This window comes from Scyliorhinus torazame, chromosome 9 (genome assembly GCF_047496885.1).
Source record: "Scyliorhinus torazame isolate Kashiwa2021f chromosome 9, sScyTor2.1, whole genome shotgun sequence".
NCBI classification, from domain to species: domain Eukaryota; kingdom Metazoa; phylum Chordata; class Chondrichthyes; order Carcharhiniformes; family Scyliorhinidae; genus Scyliorhinus; species Scyliorhinus torazame.
The window spans coordinates 82,958,589-82,983,688 of NC_092715.1; the positions used below are offsets into that span (position 1 = coordinate 82,958,589).

The 25,100-nt window shown below is 49.1% G+C and overlaps 1 protein-coding gene across 4 annotated transcripts in view; it reads right to left on the reverse strand.

The window, feature by feature from the left end:
* LOC140429355 (EGF-like repeat and discoidin I-like domain-containing protein 3) overlaps positions 1-25,100 on the reverse strand; it is a 387,531-nt gene that overhangs the window by 64,277 nt on the left and 298,154 nt on the right. For all 4 annotated transcript variants that reach the window (XM_072516224.1, XM_072516223.1, XM_072516222.1 and 1 more), the window contains one exon: positions 7,946-8,130. In XM_072516224.1, coding sequence (XP_072372325.1) covers positions 7,946-8,130 — 185 coding nt within the window. The remainder of the gene's footprint in view (positions 1-7,945; positions 8,131-25,100) is intronic.

A 25,100-nucleotide genomic window follows, 5' to 3' on the forward strand; every position in this document is an offset into this window, starting at 1 on the left:
TCATTTTGTCTTCTTTTAAATTGGTCCTATATACATTTTGCCGCCCTCTAGGTCAGTCAATGGGCCTCCCCCCATGTTGTCAGAGTAACTACAGAGGTGTTCACAATCTAGGATGGAAGAGAGGGAAAATCTCCCAAGTGCCTCTGATGATGTCACCACATATTCAGGTGACATACTACACAGAGGCATTGGTTACAGTACGTAACACTTCCATATTTTAGTCTTTTCGAGGCTAATCTTTCAAAATCCAGGTTTCGAACATAGAGGGAGCGAATCACCCAAAAGGAAACAACATCCACTACCAGGGTGCCTGAGTGGCACTATCAGTGGCAGGGCACCATCCTGCCCAAAGAACATGCAGCTGGGGGCCAAGGATCCCCTTGGAGACCCGCATGAGTGCCATTCCTTCTGGTCCCCAAATGTGGGGACCAGTGCTGAACGGAGCTCGCCGGAGGTCTCTGAGGCAAAGGGGTTGAATCCCAAAGCCTCAGGTACCTCAGCAATCTGCACATTAGAGTGAGACTTACTGCCTTGCTCTAATATGCAGATTTGCTAAAAAGTGATCTGGCAATTGTGCGATTCACATCGCAATGTCTTGCTAGATCGCGAGGCATTACGAGCCGGTCGATCCTGGGAACGGGGTCTCTCAGCTTTCAACGGCCAGGCTGCACCACGGTGAGCTAATTTTATGGCGCAGCGTGGCTGTTGGATTGTACCCTAAAAATCTTCCAACAGTTATTTCACTTCACATGGAACATACAAGACAGCAAAGATCCAATGAAAATTACTAAACTTAAGCTTAGTTCCGGTGAAAAAACCGACATGAATCCCACCGGCACAGCAGCAGGAAATTCCATGGAATACTGAGTCTCTTTGAAAACTTATTTTTAACCATGCAAATCACGCCGTTCTCATGGCGGCCTCCAACTGATTTGCTCACCCTGAGACAATATAATCTCTGCAATCAGTGGAGAGCTCAGTATAAACAGCACTTGTTCCAGATCCATTAGAGGGGGTTGCTGCCAGGAAGCTCTAATTCACAATGGGAGCCCTGACCAAACTCTTGGATGGTGTGCAGCAGAAGCAAAATGTGCTTTATCCACAGTCATGCAGACATCCTTCCAGCAAGGGCATCACCCTTTCCGAGAGGCAGTGGCAGCCTTAGTCAGTGCCAGCTCACTGCAGAAGAGGACGGGGCAGCAGTGGCACAAAAACGTAAATTACCTACTTTGCGTGGCCAGGGTAAGTCTGCCACCTCACTGCATCTGCACACACCTCTTGCAGTTCCAAGGTGATCTCTGACCCAGCCACCTCTGACCCAGCCACAGCCAATGCCTGTCATGAGGTCCTCTGCACCCCCTCTCCCTCCCCCCACCATCCTCATGGTCTCCCAAGTATCTACTCTGCTCCTCACATCACTGCATCCACTGAAGTCCAATGCATGTCACACCTCATCATCATCTGAACTGGCAGGAATCCCGCCGACACACTCCCCATCTGTCTCATTGCGGGACAAACTCGAGCGTCTCAGGGGTGAGTGGGCACAGCCATCCGCATTCATGCGCAAACTCAGATGCATCGCCCCCTTTGAAAAAAGAGCCCTTTAGCTGACCCGGGAGGAGGAAGACTGTGCCTGTGCAGAGGCCGAACTGGAGGCTGCAGACAAAAGTGAGAACCCTCAGGACAGAGAGACATTCAGCACCACCATTTGTGGTGCTGCTCCTGGAACAGCGATGGGCCCAGCCTCTCCTTCCTCTACAGGGCACTGGTTCTGGCCATGTGCCACAGCATGTCAATGTCTCTGCTGCTGCTCGAATGCTCTGACTAGGAAAGTCAACACAGCAGAATCATGCACTGAAAAGAAAAGAACACCAAAGTGAGTGCTGTGGATTCCTGACAGAGCTCTGACCCACAGCCCTCAACCCCTCTGGGGCATCCACGCATGTGCATTTCCCTTAGTGTGTCACTCTCCGGTAAGCCTCAAATCCTCCCCACTCACACTCCAACAGGGTGAGGCGCATGAACCCTTGTGAAACTCAGTGGCACCTTATATCTGACCATTCCCCCACTCAGCCCCAGTCGCCACAACCTTGACATTAAGTGAAATTGCAGTTGAGTGTTTCCATAGGACCAGCATCTGCATCCTCATGACCTTTAAAAGGTGAATGATGGTAGATATCACCATCACGCCTTGCATAGGGGTACATATTAGTGGCATCTGTGTAATGTTGATGCTGGCATGAGCATTGAAATTCAATGCTTCGGCCGATGCTTCTAAAGGGTTAAGAACTTGGCTTCAATCAGTGGTACTGATGTTTAGGTCTGCTGATTTAATTGGCACAATTGACTTGTCAAGGAAGGGTGAGGTAGCATTTCAGGCAAATGTCTACCTCTTGTGTCAGACAAGGCACCGGTGATTCGAGTGAAGCCTGTAATTAGCATGACATGTACAACCTTAGAAAGCGCCCTCATTCTCCCAAGTCACAAAGGCTGTAGAGTTCACAAGCCTTCCATCAGTCACAGCCATACAGCTCAACACTAATTCCTGAGAGTCAACCTTCCCTGACAATTGGATTTGAACTTCCATGCAGCTTCACCCTTTTGTGTTCAGAGTGTCAGCTGAGTGTGGGGTTCTACAGTTGTCCTCCCCAGTGAGAGGGTCTTCAATCATCATGAGCCACTCTGACGTGAAGCGGAGTTAAGGCTCTCCCCCTGGATTGAGAGACCGAGCCCAATTCCTGGCTCAAAGTTGAACTTATTTGTGCCCTCCACGCCCTTTCTGGTGCAGCCTCAACATTTAACACCCTGAGGGCGATGGCTGACCAAGAGCTCACCTCTGAAATGCCCTTTGGAGGTTTGGCAGTCAAGTTTATTTATGTAAATGCTATAATTGGCGTCGGCGCAACGTCACGTCGGCACCTGCTGAATATTCCGTGAGGGTCCTGGAGTGAGTGCTCGCTAATGACATGCTAATATACTAAAATCAAGTTCACAAGCTCAACTTGGTATATTTTGCATTACTCCACTGGCAAGGTGGATTGAAAATCGGAAATCGCTATCTCGTCGGAGAGAATCGCGTTTTCCAATTTACACCGCATTTTGCGCCCATGGCAGTTCTTACTGATGACAGCGGGATTTAGGTCCCACCTTCCCCCTTATATTTTTCTTGTGAAAACTCGTGTAAGCTTCAAATAACAAGATTTTCAACTTGTTCAGCCAAAGTAAGCACAGTTATGTACACTGACCTGAATGGATTAACACTTCCCTGAGCCAGCAACTGCATCAGCTTCAACCTCTCTTAGCAGAATCTTTTCATGTCACTAGAAGTGCATTCGGGACTGGTGGTGATACAGGGAAACAGTAAAAATGACATTGAGCCATTCTCCCAAAGAGTTCTCACCTCCTCCTGTCTCTCCCACTGGCGGGTTTGGAATGAAGCTGGAGACCTCTGTGCATGAAGCAGGAAGCCAATTGAGGCAATTAAAACAGCAACTAAAAAGGTATTTTACGCTTGCAATGTCTCTTTCCTAACTGTGGATGGGCAATTCGGCAGTTTAAAAAAGGTGAGTGCACAGTTGGAAATCAGTGAGGAGCCAGTATAAAGCCACTAGTATAAAGCTAGAAATCAAGCGAACCATCCTCCCATACATTGACTCTGTCTACACCTCCCGCTGCCTTGGGAAAGCGGGCAGCATAATCAAAGACCCCTCCCACCCAGGTTATTCTATTTTCCAACCTCTTCCATCAGGCAGGAGATACAATAGTCTGAGAACAAGCACTAACAGGTTCAAAAACAGCTCTTCCCTGCTGCTTACAGACTCCTCAATGACCTTCTTATGGACTGAACTGATCTCTCCACACATCTTCTCTACTAAGAGTACTACACTCCGTATGCTTCACCTGATGTGAACGTATTTACATTGTGTATCTATTGTATGTCCGATGTTTTTCATATATGGAACGATCTGTCTGGACTGTACGCAGAACAATACTTTCCACTGTACCTTGGTACACGTGACAATAAATCCAAATCCAAATCTGAAAGCAGTAAGCCTGAGGTCACCCATAGTTGAAGAGCATTTAGAGGAGTTGGTCCTTGAAGCGAATATAATTAATTTTGCTTGGAAAAAGCAACTTGGTGCCATTTCCTTGAGGAGATTTGGATACCTATATGGGGCTATCAACCTTTTTATCTGAGATCTTGCATAGGAACAGGGGGTCTACATATCCGAAGCAGGATAGACCACCAAGGCGCTGAAATGGTGTTAAGCTCATCAGCCACAATGGCATGATGGCCACTGCAAGAGGAGCTATAGCTGCAGCATGCCACACAGCCACAGGCATCTGAATGTAACAGAGGGCATGGCCCCAAGACAGCAACTAGAAGAATGCTCTACCCTGTGTACTGGATCTATCGGCGAAGGGTCATCTTCCTGGTGCACTCAGTGAAGCAGTGATTCGGAAGACTGCAGTTCTCATGTCAGGTGATCACAAACCTCAGAGGATGACATAAAGCTGGTAGGAGCAGATGACCATCCATCGCCCATGGACGTCAAGGTGACCATAGCTTTTAACTGGTTTTGCATCTGGCCCATTCTAGGGCTCATCTGTTGACATCTGCAGGATCCTATAAGCTGCGGCCCACAACAACATCTGCCAAATGATGGATGTCTTGTTTGGGTAGCCACCACAGTTCATTAAGTGTGAGATTTCTGCTGCCAGTAAAGCCCAAATGGCTGAAGGCTTTGCCTCCCTTGCAAGATTTCCTCAGGTCCAGGACTCAATAAACTGCACGCATGTGCCGATCATTATTCCAACAAATTAGCCATGTACGTTTGTCAGGCAGAGGCTATTCCTCTCCTGCAATGTGCAGCAGCTGTGCAACCACCCTGAGGATCCTGCAGATGTGGAGTACCATTGTGCCTTTTTCAATTTCCACTTGCTAATGATATTTTAGTCCTGGAAATCATTTAAACTTTGCTTTTAGTCTGCACTCTCCCTCAAATTTTAGATACATCTTATAAAGAAATTTATGTCTTGTTGATAATATGTATCAATAAGTTTTTTTCCCCTCATTCTGACCAATAAAACCACTGCCTACATTGCACTTTCATTAGTAACTGCTTGCTGAAATCTCTCAGCCACTTATTTCAGTAATGTGTGACAAAGCATCACCTTGGAAACTGATTGAAAAGATACATTTTAACAAGTATTTACCCTGATATCAAATGTTCTTCTTGCTGTATCTCGCCAATACAATTTTGTCTTTACGGAAACAAGTATTAAAAATATATTTTTATATGCAAACATCATTATTATCTCACTAAAGTCCTGGGAATTGGACTAACAACATAGTAAGTTTGGGTTTTAATATATCCAGCCATACAGAAGCAGCAATCAACAACTCCAGTTCTGAGATGTATCGTCAAACATTAGAGTACAAAGAGAGTGTCTTGTCAGCGGAGAGTAAAATTGGGTGATGAGTGACCAGCTTAATCCCTTCAATTCCCTGCCAGATGCGTTAGTTTAAATGATCCCCAATATTTCAGAACTCTACAAAGTGTGGCCAATGTATTATCCGTTTACAGGGAGATAAATACAGATCAGCTTGGTTACACCTGTGTGAGGGAATATTTTTGACTCATCAATTAAAGATGAAATTACTGATTTCAGGAAAGAAGAATGTGCTTTACAAATCTGATAAGATTCTGTTGAGGAAGTGACAGATACAGTGGATTGGGGAAATGTATTAGTCGTGGTCCGCATTGTCTTTGATAAAGTGTCATATAGAGATTATTGATGAAGGTTAGGAGGTACAGAATTAGAGGCAAACTCGTAAATTGAACTAAAAGCTAGTTCGAAGTTTGGAAAGAGAGGGAGTTAAAACCAACTTCTCGTTGGATGGCACTGTATCACAGGGACCTGTTCCAGGATTCTTTCTGTTCATTGTGTATGCCAATTATTTGGATATAGAGCGCGAGGGAGTAATAGCTAACAAATAACAGATGCAGAAAATCCTGGAAATTTGGGGGTTCAGGTTTACAAGACAACAAAAGAAGCATCTCAAGCAGAGGCATAAGGCCACAAAATAACAGCCAATGGAATACTGGGTTACTGGGTTTTGTAGCAGGAGGCACAGATGTGAAAGTTGTAATGTAATGGTCAACTTAAATAAAATCTCAGGAAGAGTGCAGTTGGGGTACTGTGTGCAGTTTGGGCTTTGCACATGAGGATGGATATTGAAGTGTAAGACAATATTCAGCGCACATTAACTAAAATAGTGCCTGGTATGGAGATACTACAAAGTAAGACCTGAGAAACTGGGGCTATTTTCATTAGAATAAGGAAGAGTATTGTCATTTCTAAATTGTTGGACAGAGTAGATAAAACATTTGGTTTTGAATGGTTGAGAAGACATGGATGAAATAAAGGTAAGTGTGAAAGATTTAACAGAAATGGTTTTACACAGGAGGCCATGAGGCTGAGGAATGCACAATAAACTGTTTTGGTCTTGTAAATTCTGTGCAAAATGATGAAATAGAATGATGCCTAACTCCTCCCTTTACTCCTAAAGAATGAATCAATACTTGACCAGAAGAGAACTGTTTTGGATTCAAAGAACATGAAGACATGAATAAAGGCCATTCAGTACATTTATGAGATTAAGAGTAGATAAGGATTTATATAAGACATAAACTGTGAACTTCAAAGTCTGGCTGAGTTTTTATTTAAAATAAGTGTTCTAAATTAGAAGAGCAAGCAATTCATTATTAGGTTAAATTTGGATTTATTTTAAACTCAAGTTCTTTGAATGTATTAATTAGTAGCAGAAACATGGGAAATGTTATGCTGTGTGCATAGATAATGTGAGGAACTAGGACCTTACCCTTTATATTTGTATTACTAAAATATATGGAGATATGCTCACTGCTATCTCTAACAATTTTAAAATGGACAAAGACCTCAATTGGCCGAAGCCATGTCTGTCTGTGGCCCAGACAAAATAAGCTGCCTTACAGTATCAGGGAAACTCATATACCATTATCCCTGAAGAGCCACTAAATATCCACTGTGGACTACAATAGACCAAATTCAAAAAGAGCTATACAAAAGCCATCTGCATTTCATAACCCAGGCGGGCCAGCAGTTGTCTACTCGTCTGCTAAGACAAAGGGTCCACAAACTTCCTATCAATTCTTAATGGTTGAGACATATAACAATCTTGGTAGCCAAAATGAGGGATACACATCCATTGTTAAAGACAATGTAGATAGTTGGGAGTCAAGTGACATCGGCCTCTGTCATGTGATATAGGTCTCAGTCTCAGACCACTATTTTACTATTTAATTAGTTGCCTCATAAGTAAAGGAGCATTGACCAGTGTCAACACCCAACCCCATCTACACTGCTTCTGCTGGAAACTCTGTACCATCCCCTACAAGAATGATTCTTCACTTTCTGCCGATCTCATTGTGTGAAGTCAACACCACATGAAAAATGAATTATACAGTATCAGTTTGCAGCCCATTGACCTCCGTGAAGAAATACCTCATTGGACTTTGATTCTGGACCGACGTGAACCAAATGTTTTCTTTCTGGTCTCTGCGCTGTAACATATTATTTTCTCCATCCCTCTTTTACTGTACAAATGCAAAATGCAGGGGAGGGGAGGGGTGCAAAGAGACGATGTTGTATATCCTCTTCGCATTTTGAGTGTGCGCAAATAAGTTAACCCTTCGGGTTTATTCGAAAGTGAGGTTGCTGTGGCATTATTGATAGAAAATTGGGTCGCACCAAAGCGAGGGGTTTGGGAATATGCCACGACTTTCAAAGAGGTAAAGAAATCAAAACACCTTTCTATGTCGAGATGGATGGTGAGAGGAGAAATTACTGCTGTTTAATTTAACCTCCTGTCCGTAACAATTAAAAAAGCTATAATGAATACCTGCAGCCACTGCGACTGATCACTGCGTCCTGATGTCCAAGCATTGATCTTTCCTTGTTTATCCAGACGGGCTTTACAGGGTTCCCATGTAAACATATCCATATTTAGGGTCCTAAAGATGTTGGAAGCAGTAATCTGATAATCCTGGATATGTCCTGACTTCATCCCCAGAGGCTCTGAACAGCCTAAAAGTATAGAGCAAATTTAAAATAGAACAAATCAAGCACAGCTTACTTGACCTTGCCTTTTATAAATACAAAAATTCAATGAATTAAATTGAAGTCATCAAGATGTTTAATATTTTCAAGCAATCTTACATCTTCTGAATGCCTTTTCCCCCATAATTCTTTCAATGTTCTATCCTCCAAATCTTAAGGCATTTGCCCCTGACTGGGGTGCCTTTTATAAACAAATTCCAATTAAGGGACAATTTAGAGTGGCCAATCCACCGACCCTGCACAACTTTGGAGTTGTGGGGGTGAGACCCTCGCAGACATGGGGAGAATGTGCAAACTCCACATGGACAGTGGCCCCGGACTGGGATCGAATCCGGGTCCTCGGCGCTGAGAGGCAGCAGTGCTAACCACTGCATCACCGTGCTGTCCGGTGTACCTTTCTAATGGTGCTGATAGTTCTCTAGAACCTTGAGAAAAAAGGTTAATTATTATGAATTTTTTTGGCCCCGGCAGTCAGTGACCACAGACTTCAATCATTGCAAGAATCACAACCAAACACAATCCTGTCATCCTCAGTCATTAACAGGAATATAGATCCAGCAGTAATTATTCAGCAATCATTAGGTATGGGGGTCCTGCCACATTGCCGTTCCCTAATGCAGACGGGCTGAAGCAAATTGTTGCATTCCCAGTGCTATCATCCCAGTGCAGGTCTTACACCTCAGTGTAAAGTTGAGATTTAGGGTGAGATTCTCTGACCTCCCCTTGGCTGCTGGAGGGGGCCTTCATCAGCCAGTGGTGGGACCTTCTGGTCTCACCGCTGCCAATGGGATTTTCCATTGAACCCACCCCGGCCGCTGGGAAACCCGCAGTGGGCATACACTGTCAGAGGGACCGGAATATTCCGCCGGTATGAACGGTCAGAAAACTTTGCCCCTTATTTAACTACCATAATGAACATAAATGTTTATTTTCAGATTGGACTATGTACTTGAGGTATTTAAATGTATTGAATGAGCTTTCATGAATGTGAATGTTTTTTTTATTTAGTGAAATCTGCAACAGATATTTAGAACTTTATCTTTTAATCTCACCATGGTTTTTGTGGTCTTCCCGCTGTAGATACTGGATAAGTTGGCACAGGGATAATAAAGGGTCACTGGAGTGGATGGGGCCGTGAGTAGGCATTAAGTTGACACAGGGGCTATGAGGGGCCATGGGGTGATTTGGGGGGAATGGGTTGGAATGAATTGGCCCAAGGCTGGCATAGGTGATATAAGGGTCCACAGGGATAGATGAGGGATCATGAGTTGGAATAAAGGACATGAGAGGCCATTTGAGGTGAATAGGGGCATGGGTAGGCTAGAGTTGACATTTATGGGCATGGGGAGTGGATGGGAGGTGAAGGGTGGTGAGGCATTAGGTCTCGTAGACCTAATGTTGAAAATAGATTCTACAAAAAAAGGCCTGCCTTTTAACTAGCCCTTCTCGGCACTCACAACCTCCTCTCACCACGTTCAATCTTTCTCCGGGGTGGTGACACCCTTGCCTGCCCACCCCTTGGTACGAAGATCCTGCACCTTGGGGCACTTTTTTCTGAGGTAGCTGGGAATATTCCCATCTTTGTGTATCCGTCTTGGGAGTGAAAATCCAGGCCCCTATCAGGCTTTGAAGCGTTTAGTAACTCAGTGGTAGAAAATTGGAAAAGCAGCTGAAGAGAAAAAAATGGAGGGTTAGGGGAAAGGATGGGGGAGTGGGACCAGCTGAGATGCTTTTACAGTGAGCTGGCACAGACATGATGGGCCAAATGGCCTGTTTCAGTGATTCCATGATGGGATCTGTTGGTGTCATTGAGCCCAGGCTGCAACCTTAACTCAGGCCTGAGCAGGGAAACCTTTGCAGTTATCCTGTCAGTTTGAAGTGGATGCCAAGTGAATCAGTCTTGAAATGGACAAGGAAACTACATTTTTTTTCTTTGTGGGATCAGTGACAGCAGGGTTCGCTAGATCCCACCAAGGAAGCTCACAACCTTTCTACCTCAGGGTTTTCCTCTTCTAGAATGGAAGACTCCTGTGGCATATCCCTGAACCTGATCCCAGTTTTTGCCACTTCCTGCTGAATTCACACACTTATGACAGATTCTTTGTAACTCTGGCTGTTCAGAATATGTTCATTTAACAAAAATATTATGTTCAAATTCAGCAACAAAAATGGCTTCACCAAAATTCCTCATATAGGTGTATATTATTTTTCGTGTTGGGTGATCCGATGCACGAATGATCCAACAAGGCTGTAGATGGTACAACTCTGTTTTATTGTGTTAAACAATGACAACTACTAACTGCTGGCTTACGTTCGTGCTTCACCAGCTAACCTGTAGATCCAAACCTATCACTATCTTGGTGAGGCACTCAGCATATGGTCTATGTCTGAGTGGCACGCTGTGAGCTCTGTGCTCTGAGCTATCTCCTGGTAGAATGAGCGGGAACTGTGGTGTTCCCTGTTTTATAGTGCATGTGCTCTCACTGGTGATTGGCTGCGATGTTGTGTGTGTGTTGGTTGGTCCAACTACCTGTCCATCAGTGTGTGTGTGATTGCACCATGATATGTTGATGTGGATATCATGACATCCCCCCCCTTTCACAAAGGATATGTGCCTACATGCTAATAAATAGAAGTGTGTACTGAGTGCATCTGAGTATGTGTGTGCAATATTTACAACATGTACATGAGGCTAAACTATATGCAGAGGAAGGTGCCAGGTGCAACAGAGCAACGAGGTTGTACCAATTACAGAACAAATGCAATCAGCAAACGACGAGAGAGAACTTCTGGAACAACAAGGAAGAAACACGCTAACAGTACTGTAAAACAATTCAGTGAGTTCAATGTGCTAACAGGCTCATAAGTCAAGTGTATCAGGTGGACGACGAATTTGGGTTGACCGCCTCAAGGGTGGGTCAGGATCCACCGGCTGAGGAATGGGCCTGGCCACGGGCGAGAGAGGAAGAGGCAGAGTGGCAGGAAGCTCAACGAAGTCGACATCAGGGACAACAGGAGGGTGTGGCACCGGTGCATGATCTCGTAGCAAGCGCGGAACCAGACGAAGGGCCTGCCGATTACGTCGGCAAATGGAGCCATCAGGCATGTGAACCAGGAACGAGCGGGGAGCCACGTGGCAGAGAACTTCGGCGGTTGCCGACCAGCCACCCTCCGGTAGGTTTTATGCGGACGTTGTCTCCAGGCGCCAGGGCAGGAAGATCAGTCGCCCGAGCGTCATGTGCCACCTTCTGCTGAGCACGCTGTTGTTGCATCGTTCGCAGTACTGGAGCATGGTCGGGTTCAGGAACATGTATGAACGGCACAGTGGTCCTGAGGGTGCGACCCATCAACAGCTGGGCTGCCAAGAGGCCCGTGGACAGTGGGGCCGAGCGATAGGCCAGCAGCGCTAAACAGAAGTCAGATCATGCATCAGCAACCTTGCAGAGGAGCCGCTTCACAATGTGGACGCCCTTTTCCGCCTTGCCATTCGACTGGGGATGCAAGGGACCGGACGTCATGTGCGTGAAGTTGTATGAAGTGGCAAGGGAAGACCATTCTTGGCTCGCAAAGCAAGGCCCGTTGTCAGACATGACGGTGAACGGAATTCCATGGCGAGCAAAGGATTCTTTGCATGCCCAGATGACAGCTGATGATGTCATGTCGTGCAGGCGTATGACCTCCGGATAATTTGAGAAGCAGTCAATCAGAATGATGTAGTCCCTGCCGAGCGCATGAAAGAGGTCCACGCCCACCTTCGCCCAGGGGGACGTGACCAATTCATGGGACTGAAGTGTCTCAGGGGGTTGTGCCGGCTGAAACCTCTGGCAGGTGGGGCAGTTGAGCACCATGTTGGCGATGTCGTCGCTGATGCCCGGCCAGTACACAGCGTCTCGGGCCCTCCGCTTGTACTTTTCAACTGGCCTTCGTGCAGTTGTTCGAGGACAAGCCGGTGCATGCTGTGTGGGATCACAATCCGGTCCAACTTCAAGAGGACACCATCAATGATGGCCAAGTTGTCCTGGACATTGTAAAATTGTGGGCACTGCCCCTTGAGCCACCCTCCCGTCATGTGGCGCATTACATGCTGTAGAAGGGGGTCAGCCGCAGTCTCACGGCGAATGTGGGCCAGGCGTGCATCAGTGACCGGCAGACTGGCCGATGTGAAGGCTACTTGTGCGTTGACCTGACAAACGAACCCCTCCGATTCGAGCGGTGTGTTCACTGCTCTGGACAAGGCATCCGCGATGATGAGGTCCTTTCCCGGGGTGCAGGCAAGTTAGAAGTCGTACCTCCGGAACTTGAGCAGAATGCGCTGGAGGCGCAGGGTCATATCATTAAAGTCCTTCTGAATGATGCCGACCAGGGGGCGATGGTCGGACTCCACAGTGAACTGCGGAAGACCATACACATAATCGTGAAATTTGTCGATGCCGGTCAACAAGCCTAGGCACACCTTTTCAATCTGCGCCTAGCGCTGTTCTGTGGGGGGTCATGGCCCACGACGCAAAGGCGACCGGGGCCCATGATGCAGTGTCGTCCCGTTGCAGGAGTATCGCCCCAATGCCGGACTGGCTGGCGTCAGTTGAGATCTTTGTTTCCCGTGTGGTATCAAAAAACGGCAGTACCGGGGCGGTGGTGAGCTTGACCTTGAGCTCCTCCCATTCACTCTGGTGTGCGGGCAGCCACTGGAATTCCATTGTCTTTTTGACCAGGTGGCGAAGAGCCGTCGTGTGCGAGGCAAGGTTAGGAATAAACTTCCCCAGGAAGTTGACCACCCCGAGGAAGCGCAGCACTGCCTTCTTGTCTGCCGGCTGCTGCATGGCTGCGATGGCTGCCACTTTGTCGGCATCCGACCGCACCCCTGACCGGGAGATGTGGTCCCCCCAAAAATTTAGCTCAGTCTGGCCAAAAGAGCACTTGGCTCGGTTGAGGCGCAGGCCCTGATCTCGTATCCGTGCAAAGACACGCTGCAGACGACTGATGTGCTCCTGTGGTGTGGTAGACCAGATGATAATGTCGTCTACATAGACGCGTACCCCTTCGAACTTCATCATCTCTCCCATGATGCGATGGAACACCTCAAGAGGCCGAGCTGATGCCGAACGGCATCCTATTGTAGCAGTATCTGCCAAATGGAGTGTTGAAAGTGCACAGCTTCCTGCTAGACTGATCCAGTTGAATCTGCCAAAAACCCTTTGTGGCATCAAGCTTGGTGAATATATTGTAGCGCTTTGGCTGGACATTGACGCTTTAAGTGGGCGGAGCCACAGTTGCCGCACATCGCGACATCATGGCGTTCGTTGCGCCACCGCGTATACGTGGTGCGGTTCTGCATAGAGCACGCCTGCGCATCATGTCCCTCTGCATCAACGTCCCCTCTTTTGGCGCGTACAAGCGCGGGAGGCCTCAGAAAGAGCGCAAAATGGCCGCCCTCGTCCAGGCCGCGGGCGGGAAGAACTCGATCGACTGGACCCGCTCCGCCTCGTAGGACCCTTGCCGTGCGTTTCGGCCGCCTGGATTTGGGAGTACCGGCTGGTCGCGTTCTCGTGGAGGACGCAGGTCTTGGTGGCAGTCGCTAGGGTGAGGCGCTTAATTTTGAGGAGCTGCTGGCGCAGGGTGTCCGAGATAACCCCAAAAACGATCTGATCCCGTATCTTGGAGTTGGAGGTGGCGTCATAGCTGCAGGACTGCGCGAGGATACGGACATGTGTCAAGTAAGATTGAAAATGCTCATCCTTACCCTGCAGGCGCTGCTGGAAGAGGTACCTCTCGAAGCTCTCATTGACTTCCACGCTGAAGTGTTCCTCGAACATTAGAAGCACCGTCTTGTATTTTGTCTTGTCCTCGCCTTCCGCGAATGCCAGGGAGTTATAGATGTGGATGGCGTGTTGCCCCGCCGTGGAGAGGAGGATGGCGATCTTCCTGGTGTCCGATGCATTCTCCCTGTCTGTGGCTTCTAGGAGGCGCTGTTTAAACAGCTTCCAGTTGACGCCAAGATTTCTAGCGATTCGAAACGGCTGCGGCGGGCTGATGTTTTGCATGGAGCAGGATGGCGGATTTCTGAAAGGGTGTAGTTAGGTCTCACAGTCGCTGGTTAACTTCTACTACTGGTACCATGTCGTGTTGGGTGTTCCGATGCACAAATGATCCAACACGGCTGTAGGTGGAACAACTCTGTTTTATTGTCTTAAACAATGACAACTACTAACTGCTGGCTGTGGTTCGTGCTTCACCAGTTAACCTGTGGACCCAGACCTATCACTATCTTGGTGAGACACTCAGCACATGGTCTATGTCTGAGTGGCACGCTGTGAGCCTTGTGCTCTGAGCTATCTCCTGGTAGAATGAGCGGGAACTGTGGTGTTCCCTGTTTTATAGTGCGTGTGCTCTCACTGGTGATTGGCTGCGATGTTGTGTGTGTGTTGGTTGGTCCAACTACCTGTCCATCAGTGTGTGTGTGATTGCACCATGATATGCTGATGTGGATATCATGACATTCCTGTCTTACAATTACTTACGTTTAGAAACTCATTGCGGCAATCTATTTAATTGCTCTTTGCAATTCCCTGAAATATGAACGAGAACTCCATTGGGAATACCAATTATGTGACAAATGTCTCCATTATGAAACATTGCAAAGTGCTGTCAAATGTGCATATGTCATATTTTATTGCACTGCTATTGCAGAAACCCTGCTTTAAACTTATCTTCTTAAAGCAGTAATACATACACTTGACCTTGATTTGTGCAGTTCTGTGCTATATTTCACTGACTTTAGCTCCAAAGTGTCCATGGATGCAAGGATATAAATGTGGGTGCAAATGGAATATTACAAATACCAGATTGCTCGAGATATTTTCTGAGATGCTTAGTGTTGTTAACGGCTTCCATATGCCGGGCCCAAATTTCTGAGGTGATTCACAGTGCCTTGCATTGAGGGAAACCCCTGGGCTGCTGGCAAAATGGAGCATCCTGTCAGCGGATATTCCAGCCCTACAGCTGAGAGAAATGGCGGGGAAGAGACCTTGAGAAGGAGAGGTCGCACGTGAGAAAAACCGTGGAGAAGGACAGCAGAGGGAGAAGAGATTGCACGGAGTGTTAAAATCAGAGGAACACATTCTCATTTAAATATTCTCAGCATTAACCCACATGCCGCTGTGAAACCAGAAGTAGGCGTGTTTACAGTGTGCTGTGGTCATGTTTCATGTTGTTATGCATTTAATAACTGCCTGCCCCTCCCCACCTTGGTCATATCCTGCCTGCCATGGGAGGTTAAATTTATCCCCAACTCATGTTTCTGTGTGCTTCCCTTCTCAGAATGCAACTTTTACACCCAACCTTGTAAATCTAACCTCTCATTACAAATCCATGAACCTTACACCTTTATCAAAGAACAACAAAGAACAAAGAAATGTACAGCACAGGAACAGGCCCTTCGGCCCTCCAAGCCCGTGCCGACCATACTGCCCGACTAAGCTACAATCTTCTACCCTTCCTGGGTCCGTATCCTTCTATTCCCATCCTATTCATATATTTGTCAAGATGCCCCTTAAATGTCCCTATCATCCCTGCCTCCACTACCTCCTCCGGTAGTGAGTTCCAGGCACCCACTACCCTCTGCGTAAAAAACTTGCCTCGTACATCTACTCTAAACTTTGCCCCTCTCACCTTAAACCTATGCCCCCTAGTAATTGACCCCTCTACCCTGGGGAAAAGCCTCGGACTATCCTTTTATCTCTCACTGTCACAGACAAGCTGTCTCTGCTAACCTTCCCCCAGTTTAATTAATTATAGGCGGCACGGCAGCACAGTGATTCGCACAGTTGCTTCTCAGCGCCAGGATCCCAGGTTTGATTCCTGCTTGGGTCACTGTCTGTGTGAAGTCTGCACCTTTTCTCTGTGTCTGCGTGGGTTTCCTCCGGGTGCTCCGGTTTTCTCCCACAAGTCCCGAAAGACATGCTGTTAGGTCAATTGGACATTCTGAATTCTCCCTCAGTGTACCCGAACAGGTGCTGTAGTGTGGCGACTAGGGGATTTTCACAGTAACTTCATTGCAGTGTTAATGTTAGTCTACTTGTGAAAATAATAAAAATTAATATTATATTATAATCATGGTCACAGAGACAGCCAACTTTACAAAATACCGCCGCATTCCTGCAATTATTAAAAAAGATAACATCCATCACAGCATTCTGTATTTTCAGAAAGCGAACTAGTTTATAATCCATGGAAAAATGGTAAGAAACAAACATTAATCTATTTATTTCTTCAGCTATTTACACAGAGCAATAGTTCTGATCAGCAACTAACACCAGTTAGTGCTTGACTTCCCATAATTCTATAAATTAATGAAGACCTCACACTTCCCCCATCAGTGGATAATCTCTGATTTACTTCAAACAAATTCTATTTACTTTCCTCTATTCTAAGAGCTTCTCAGTGGGGCAGAAGTTTGGCATTGTGGCTTTCTGTTTATGTAACCTGAGTTTCAGAATTATGCTGCCCCTAATTTATATCTGCCTTCATAACCAGAGGGAATAACCTGTGGCTGATAATCCTTACCATAGATTTAGGATCAATGACTTCGACACATAATGGGTGAGGTGCTTGCTAATTACTGGCAGCAGTGAACAAATTGCTTCACCTGCACTCACACTCCACCTCTTTCCACTGATGAACATCGACAGAGTGAGTCAGGGTGCATTTACAGTATCACACCCCCAGCATGTGGCTAAGAGCTTGTCTGGTTCAGTCAGACAGAGTAACCACACTTAGGTTAGCAGAGAGTCAAACTCATAGAGAACTGTGCTAACTGTGCTACTGGTTCAATAAATCAGATTGAACTAACTTCAAGGTCTGGAGTATCTTTTGGTTAAAGTTGCATCCAGTTGCAGCCTGTGTTATCCCAGAGTACATAACACGACATGTTACCAGGAGACAGCTTAATCTAGAGGATTGACCTCAGTCCGTTCCGTGATGACCAGCGAATGTATCCCGGCACCATGGAGAAGATTCAGGCTCCTCACCAGCTGAGGACCTCCGGCAATCTCAGTGCCAACTGGCGGACATTCAAGCAAAGGTTTCTGCTGTACATCGAAGCTTCAGACCTCGTGTGACGTCTGATGCAAGGAACATTGCACTTCTCCTCTCAACAGCGGGTGATCAAGCCATCGAACTCTTCAACTCTTTTCACTTCACCGAAGGCCAGGACAAGACAAAGTTTCAGACCATCCTGGACAAGTTTGACAGTCACTGTGAAGCGGACACCAATGAAATCTTCGAGCGCTACATATTCAAACAGGGTCTACAAGGTAAAGATGAATCTTTCAACTCCTTCTTAACTAACCTCCGCCTGCTAGCGCTGTCCTGCAACTTTGGTTATATTGCTGACTCCATGATCAGAGACCAAATCGTTTTTGGAGTTCACTCTGATCCTCTGAGAGAGCAGCTACTGAAAATCAAGCATATGACCCTGCCAGTTGCGATTGAAACATGCACAGTGCATGAGCACGCCAAAAATCGCTATGCCCAGTACAAATCGGCAGAAAATGAGAAACTTGCCTCCCACGAGGCAGAGAGTGTGCAGGCCATCTCCCGGATGCAGCGCCTCAGCATTGATGAAAGCGGTCATTTTGCGTGCTTTTCCCAGGGCCCCACGCATGCGCGATGCGAACGGGATAATGAAGTGGCCAACACCCGCACTGCGCATGTGCGACGACGCACGGAGAGTCAGGGCGCCGACGTCATGATGTGCTCGAAATGCGGCAACGCCCACTTAAACAAACACTGCCCTGCAAGAGGCAGGCAATGTTTAAACTGCGGGAAGCCTGGACACTATGCAGCCTTGTGCAGGTCTGTACCACCAGTCAGGGGCCAGCGCTCCCAATTCCGACGACGCGCATTCAGAGTGTGCAACAACGATTATAGGATTCTGACCCTGGCAGCACAACGGATCCAGAGGAAGAATGCCTGGACTCCGCCTACTGTGTGGGCATCATTACCAAATGTGAATATGCCACATCCAACTCATCACAAATTCAATCCATCCTCGCTGTTGATTCTGCGGACGAATGGCGTGCGGTGATGCAGGTCAACCACTGCTCCATCCAGTTTAATCTGGACACAGGTGCTTCTGCCAAGCTCCTCTCACAGGCAGATTTCAAACGCATCAACAAGCCCCCCAAGGTCCTTCCAGCAGCCTTCAGGCTCCTGGACTACAATGGAAATGCCATCACGGCTCTGGGATCCTGCCATCTACTCGTCTCCAACCGGAGCACCCATGCACGGTTACGTTTTGAAATTGTTAAGCCAGACAGGGCATCCCTACTTGGCGCGCATGCCTGCAAGCAGCTGAACCTCGTGCAGCGGGTTTACACAACGACATCCTCCAATGTGGATCTTCAGGCCGGCATTGACGACATCCTCGCTCAGTATCCGGATGTGTTCGATGGGATGGGCACGCTGCCATATCGATATGAAATTCTGCTACGACCTGATGCCAAGCCAGTGATCCACGCACCACGCTGGGTCCCGGCTCCACTGAGGGAGCGCCTGAAGGCACAGCTCAAGGATCTTCAGCAATAGGGCATCATTTCCAAGTTAACCGAACCGACTGGCTGGGTCAACTTGATGCCATGTGTTAGAAAACCTTCGGGAGACCTGCGCTCCTGCATTGATCCCAAGGATCTCAATAAGAATATAATGCGTGAACACTACCCTACCCCGAAGCGGGAGGATTCACCAGTGAGATGGCACATGCACGTTTTTTCACCAAGTTAGATGCGTCACATGTATTTTGGCAAATCCAGCTGGATGAGTCCAGCAGAAGGCTCTGTACCTTCAACACACCGTTTGGCAGATACTGCTATAATCGCATGCCATTTGGCATTGTCTTGGCATCGGAGATTTTCCATCGCATCATGGATCAGATGATGGAAGGCATTGAAGGGGTTTGTGTGTAAGTAGACGACATCAACATATGGTCCACGACCCCTGAAGAGCATGTTTCCCATCTCCAGCAGGTATTCCACCATGTCCATGCCAATGGCCTGAAGCTGAACAGGTCCAAATGTTGCTTTGGCATGTCGACATTCAAGTTCCTAGGTGACCAGATCTCTCAGCAGGGCGTGCAGCTGGACACAGACAAGGTCAAGGCTATCGAAACCATGAAGGTCCCTGAAGACAAGAAGGTGGTGTTGCGCTTCCTGGGCATGGTCAATTTTCAGGGCAAGTTCATCCCAAACCTGGCCTCACACACCACGGCCCTACGGAACCTGGTGAAAAAGTCCACTGCCTTTGAGTGGAAGGCAGCACATCAGTCAGAGTGGTTGGAGCTGAAAGCCAAGCTCACCACTGCACCCGTCTTGGCATTTTTCGACCCAGACAAGATGAAGATCTCGACAGATGCGAGCCAGGATGGCATCGGTGCGGTGCTGCTTCAACGCGATGACACTTCATCCTGGGCACCGGTAGCCTACGCATCGAGCGCCATGACGCCCACCGGAACAAGGTATGCGCAAATAGAGAAGGAATTCCTGGGTCTTCTCAATGTCATTCTCAAGTTTCACGACTATGTCTAAGGCCTGCTGACATTCACTGTCGAGATGGATCACAGGCCCCTGGTCCAAATTATCCACAAGGACCTGAACGATATGACGCCTCAGTTGCAGCGCATCCTCCTCAAACTCAGAAGATACGACTTTGACTTAGTGTACACGCCTGGCAAGGAGCTCATCATCGCTGATGCATTGTCCCACTCCATCACATTCCCTAGTGAACCGCTGGAAATCATCCGGCAGATTGAATCACAGGTGCAGCTGTGTGCTCGCACTCTCCCGGTGTCTGATGAGAAGGTGATTCGTATCCGCGAGGAGACAGCCAAAGACCCCCTCTTGCAGTGTGTCATGAACCTCACCAATGGCTGGCAGAAAGGGGAGTGCCCTCAATTTTACAATGTAAAAGACGGCCTGACGGTGATTAATGGTATCCTCCTCAAGCTGGACCAGATTGTCATTCCACTCAGTCTCCAGAGCTTGGTGCTCCGCCAAATCCATGAGGGACACCTGGCCGTCGAGAAGTGCAGATGCAGAGCCAGGCAGGCTGTCTACTGGCCAGGTATTAACCAGGAAACCTCGAACATGGTCCTCAACTGTGCGACCTGTCAATGCTTCCAGCCAGTGCAGAGCAAGGAGATGCTCCAGCAGCATGAAATCGAGACCTCCCTGTGGTCCAAGGTTGGCATCGACCTTTTTGTGCGAATGGACGTGACTACGTGTTGATTAATGACTATTTCTCCAATTACCCTGAAGTCGTGACGCTCTCAGACCTCACATCTCGGACCGTCATCAAGGCCTGTAAGGAGATATTCTCCAGGCATGGTATCCCACTCACTGTCATGAGTGACAATGGCCCGTGCTTCAGCAGCCACGAGTGGTCTATGTTTGCCAAGTCATACCATTGCAAACATGTCACTTCCAGCCCACACTATCCGCAGTCCAATGGGAAGGTTGAAAAAGGGGTGCACATTTTGAAACAGCTCATCTGCAAGGCCGCGGATTCTGCTTCTGGCATCTACCTCGCGATGCTTGCCTACAGGGCGACCCCACTGTCCATTGGCATGTCGCCGGCTCAGCTCCTGATGAATAGGGACCTGCGGACGACACTTCCAGCCATACACTTGCACAACCTGGATCATCTCCCGGTGCTGCAGCTCCGAAACCAGCAAAAGCAAGGCTATGATGCTCATGGCACCGATTTGCCCGTGTTATCCCTGGCAGATACTGTGAGGATCAAGATACCGGAAGGTGGCTGGTCTGCTCCAGCTGTCGTTGTTCGACAGGCTGCACCCCGCTCGTATGTTGTACGTATGGCTGATGGTTCTGTTGTGCGATGAAACAGACGGGCATTGTGCAAGGTTGCCTGCCCGCAACTGCTTTCTTCTCCGTTTCCGTCCATTGTTTCGCCACCTCCTGATACCTTGAACTACGAGGTCACCAGTCAGACTTCCATCACATTTGTCAAGGCGCTGTCGTCCCCACCGCCACCTCTCCGGCGGTCGACAAGGATCAGACGCAAGCCCCAGAGACTGGACTTATGAACATTGTTTTGTTTGCTATGTTCTGTTTTCTCACATTAGGCAGCTGTCTTCACATGTAAATAGGTTCACATATGCCACCGCTCGTAAATATGCTAATGCATGCCACCACATATAAGTACGTTCCCATATCCCAACAAAACATTTTTAAAAAGGGGAGATGTCATGATATGCAGACATGCAGATAATGATATACAGACAGGCACAGACAGGCAGCTAATGAACACAGAGAAGAGGATACGACCAATGAGCAGGCAGGACACTCAGGGGTGGTATCTCACTTTCAAAGGCACGAGGCATTCACACTCCGCCTCTTTCCACTGATGAACATCTACAGAGTGAGTCAGGGTGTATGTACAGTATCACACCTCCAGCACGTGGTTAAGAGCTTGTCTGGTTCAGTCAGACAGAGTAACCACACTTAGGTTAGCAGAGAGTCGAACTCATAGAGAACTGTGCTAACTGTGCTGCTGGTTCAATAAATCAGATTGAACTAACTTCAAGGTCTGGAGCATCTTTTGGTGAAAGCTTCATCCAGTTGCAGCCTATGTTATCCCAAAGTACATAACACGACAACCTCCCCCACCACCGCATCACCCACATGCATACCACCCCTTCATGACACATTCACCTGCGGCACAACGGGATGGGGGCACACGGTTGATACCGTAAGCGGGTCTGGTACAAGGCATGGAGGATGATGACAGCCCGCCCTGTGATGGGCTCCGAGCCATACATCGTTCAAAATGTCTGACTCATGGCCACGTCAAGACCCTCCATCTGGGTGGACCCTGCACGCGGCCCAGACACTGCATCCCATGGCCCTGTTGTATGATTGGGGGCAGGTTGGCGTGGGAGAACTGTGGGAGGGGGGGTGGGGGGGGGCACGTCACACGCACCAGAGCACAACTTCTATCGCAGCGCGTCCCTCACACACACTGGCACACAGTCCCCGCCCGGATCGGACAGAGTACAGGGGCAGCTCACATAGGTGTGGAATGTGTTTAATAACAGACGTCCTGTACATGTGCTCTAGCCCATTTAACTATTCTGTGCCCTGCACCCGTGCCAACTCACTCATCAGTGTCTGCCTTTCTGGCCTTACTGGCCCTATGACGACGACACAGGACACAAGATGTTCCCCCAGACGGTACAGCAGAATTGGAAGTAGCCTGCCCCGTGACTAGGGTCCCCTTTGGCGTCCGTTTCCTGGGGCGGCCCGGCCTGAATGTGCCAGGCTGCACCTCGGGCAATTGGGATGGTGTGGTGCCACCCTGTTCTGCCCGCTGCCCACTAGATGCACCAGGGACGGTGGGCGGGAGGGGGGTGGGGAGTCCGAGGTGGCGCGGGGTACCGGCACCCCCCTGCAGAGGGACCCAGATCAGGCCCCAGCACCTCATCTTCCCTCGGGGTGCCCGGTGGCCCCCGGGGCTCTCCATGGGATGGGGGTGCGAACGGATCCAGCACCCGGAGCACCACCATCACCTGGCGCTGCCAGTCCTAGAGGCCTGCGCTGGTATCGACCAGGGTCTGAACGTTCGCAGCCATGGCGCTCAGGGAGTTCTCCATCCCTCTCTGGTTCTGTACAACCGTCCATCACCCGGGCAATGGCGCTGATGCTCTCAGCGAAGGCCTGCTGGGACTGGGCCATGGACTGCTGAGACCGCGCCAGGTTGTTGAGCGCCTCTGCGATGCTCAGCTGGCCCTGGCTCATGGCTGCCTGTGAGACGGCAGTCCTGCCCTGGGCCGCAGAGGCCGCGTGCCGCAGGCCTTGCAAACTCAGTCCCATGCCCGACACCGTCGCCACCATTGCCTCCACCGTTGACGCCACCCGTGCGGTGTTGGCCTGTGTGGCACTCATGACCGTCACCATTTCCTGCTCCAGGACGCGGATGCACTCCTGCACTTGCGTCTGCAGGTGCTGGAAACCGGCCGTCACATTCTCACGCCCCTGGACCCCTGACTGCGTCGGGTCTATGGGTGGGCGGGGGAACTCCAGGAACCGGGGACCCGTCTGAGCGGCAGGTGTTTGCCGGGGCTGGGCTGCCCTCCGACACTCCGGCCCCTCGGCTGCTCCTACCTCCACCTGCTGTACCGGAGCGGCTGTATAGTGCGCATCAGTTAGTGTCCCAGAAACCCATCACTAAAATGGCCAACCAAAGTGAGAGTATCTGCGGTGGCGGAGGATGCAGGGGACAGCTGTGACGCAACCTTAATGTCTTCATTGGACCTGCGGTCGGAGGTACCCTGGGGTGCCATGTCCTGTATGTCCGTCCCCTCCGTGGTGGTGTTGTGTTGTGTTCTTTTATGTCTGTCTGTGCCCTGTGTGCTAGTGTTCTGTGTCGTCGTGTCGTGTCTGTCTGTGCCCTGTGTGCTAGTGTTCTGTGTCGTAGTGTCGTGTCTGTCTGTGCCCTGTGTGCTTGTGTCCTGTGTCGTGCCTCTCTGTCCCCTGTGTGCTGGTGTTCTGTGTCGCCGTGTCGTGCCTCTCTGTGCCCTGTGTGCTAGTGTTCTGTGTCGTCGTGTCGTGTCTGTCTGTGCCCTGTGTGCTAGTGTTCTGTGTCGTAGTGTCGTGTCTGTCTGTGCCCTGTGTGCTTGTGTCCTGTGTCGTGCCTCTCTGTCCCCTGTGTGCTGGTGTTCTGTGTCGCCGTGTCGTGCCTCTCTGTGCCCTGTGTGCTTGTGCCCTGTGTTGTCGTGTCGTGCCTCTCTGTCCCCTGTGTGCTGGTGTCCTGTGTCGCCGTGTCGTGCCTCTCTGTGCCCTGTGTGCTTGTGCCCTGTGTTGTTGTGTCGTGTCTGTCTGTCCCCTGTGTGCTTGTGTCCTGTGTTGTCGTGTCGTGTCTGTCTGTCCCCTGTGTGCTTGTGTCCTGTGTTGTCGTGTCGTGTCTGTCTGTCCCCTGTGTGCTTGTGTCCTGTGTTGTCGTGTTGTGTCTGTCTGTCCCCTGTGTGCTTGTGTCCTGTGTCGTCGTGTCGTGTCTGTCTGTCCCCTGTGTGCTTGTGTCCTGTGTTGTCGTGTCGTGTCTGTCTGTCCCCTGTGTGCTGGTGTTCTGTGTCGTCGTGTCGTGTCTGTCTGTCCCCTGTGTGCTTGTGTCCTGTGTCGTCGTGTCGTGTCTGTCTGTCCCCTGTGTGCTTGTGTCCTGTGTCGTCGTGTCGTGTCTGTCTGTCCCCTGTGTGCTTGTGTCCTGTGTCGTCGTGTCGTGTCTGTCTGTCCCCTGTGTGCTTGTGTCCTGTGTCGTCGTGTCGTGTCTGTCTGTCCCCTGTGTGCTGGTGTCCTGGGTCGTCGTATCATCACTGGACTGGGCCAGAGGGCTGTTGTTGGAGCTGCCCTCCCCATCGCTGCCAGAGTCCCTGTGGGCTGGCCGCCCAGGCGCTGGCCGGGGGCGGTGTAACCCTGATGTGCCAGGTTGATCTGCGTCAGCTGGCCGTCCAGGCCCGATCTGGGGGCGGTGTCTGCCAGGTTCGCCCGGTTGATCTGCGTCGGCTGGCAGTCCAGGCGCTGGATGCGGGCGATGTCTGCCATGTTCGCCAGGTTGATCTGAGTTACAAGGTCATAAATTGCTAAATGCACACAAATGAACATGCAAAGAATCATCATCACTTTGGTGCAAATCTAATTTTTCTGCTTCAGCTAATTGGATATCATGGAAATAAATTACAATATCCAAGGAAATTTGTTTGTTGCATAGGAAGATGTAAAGACTGTTATCTCTCCCACGCCTCACGCAACTCCCGGCCCCCAACAACTGATTGTTGCTTCCATTCCTGCTAGGCATATCTCATATGTTGACAGCCTCTGGTGAGTTGCCAACACCTTGGGTGCGATTCTCTGCTCCGATACCAGAGTGTCAGA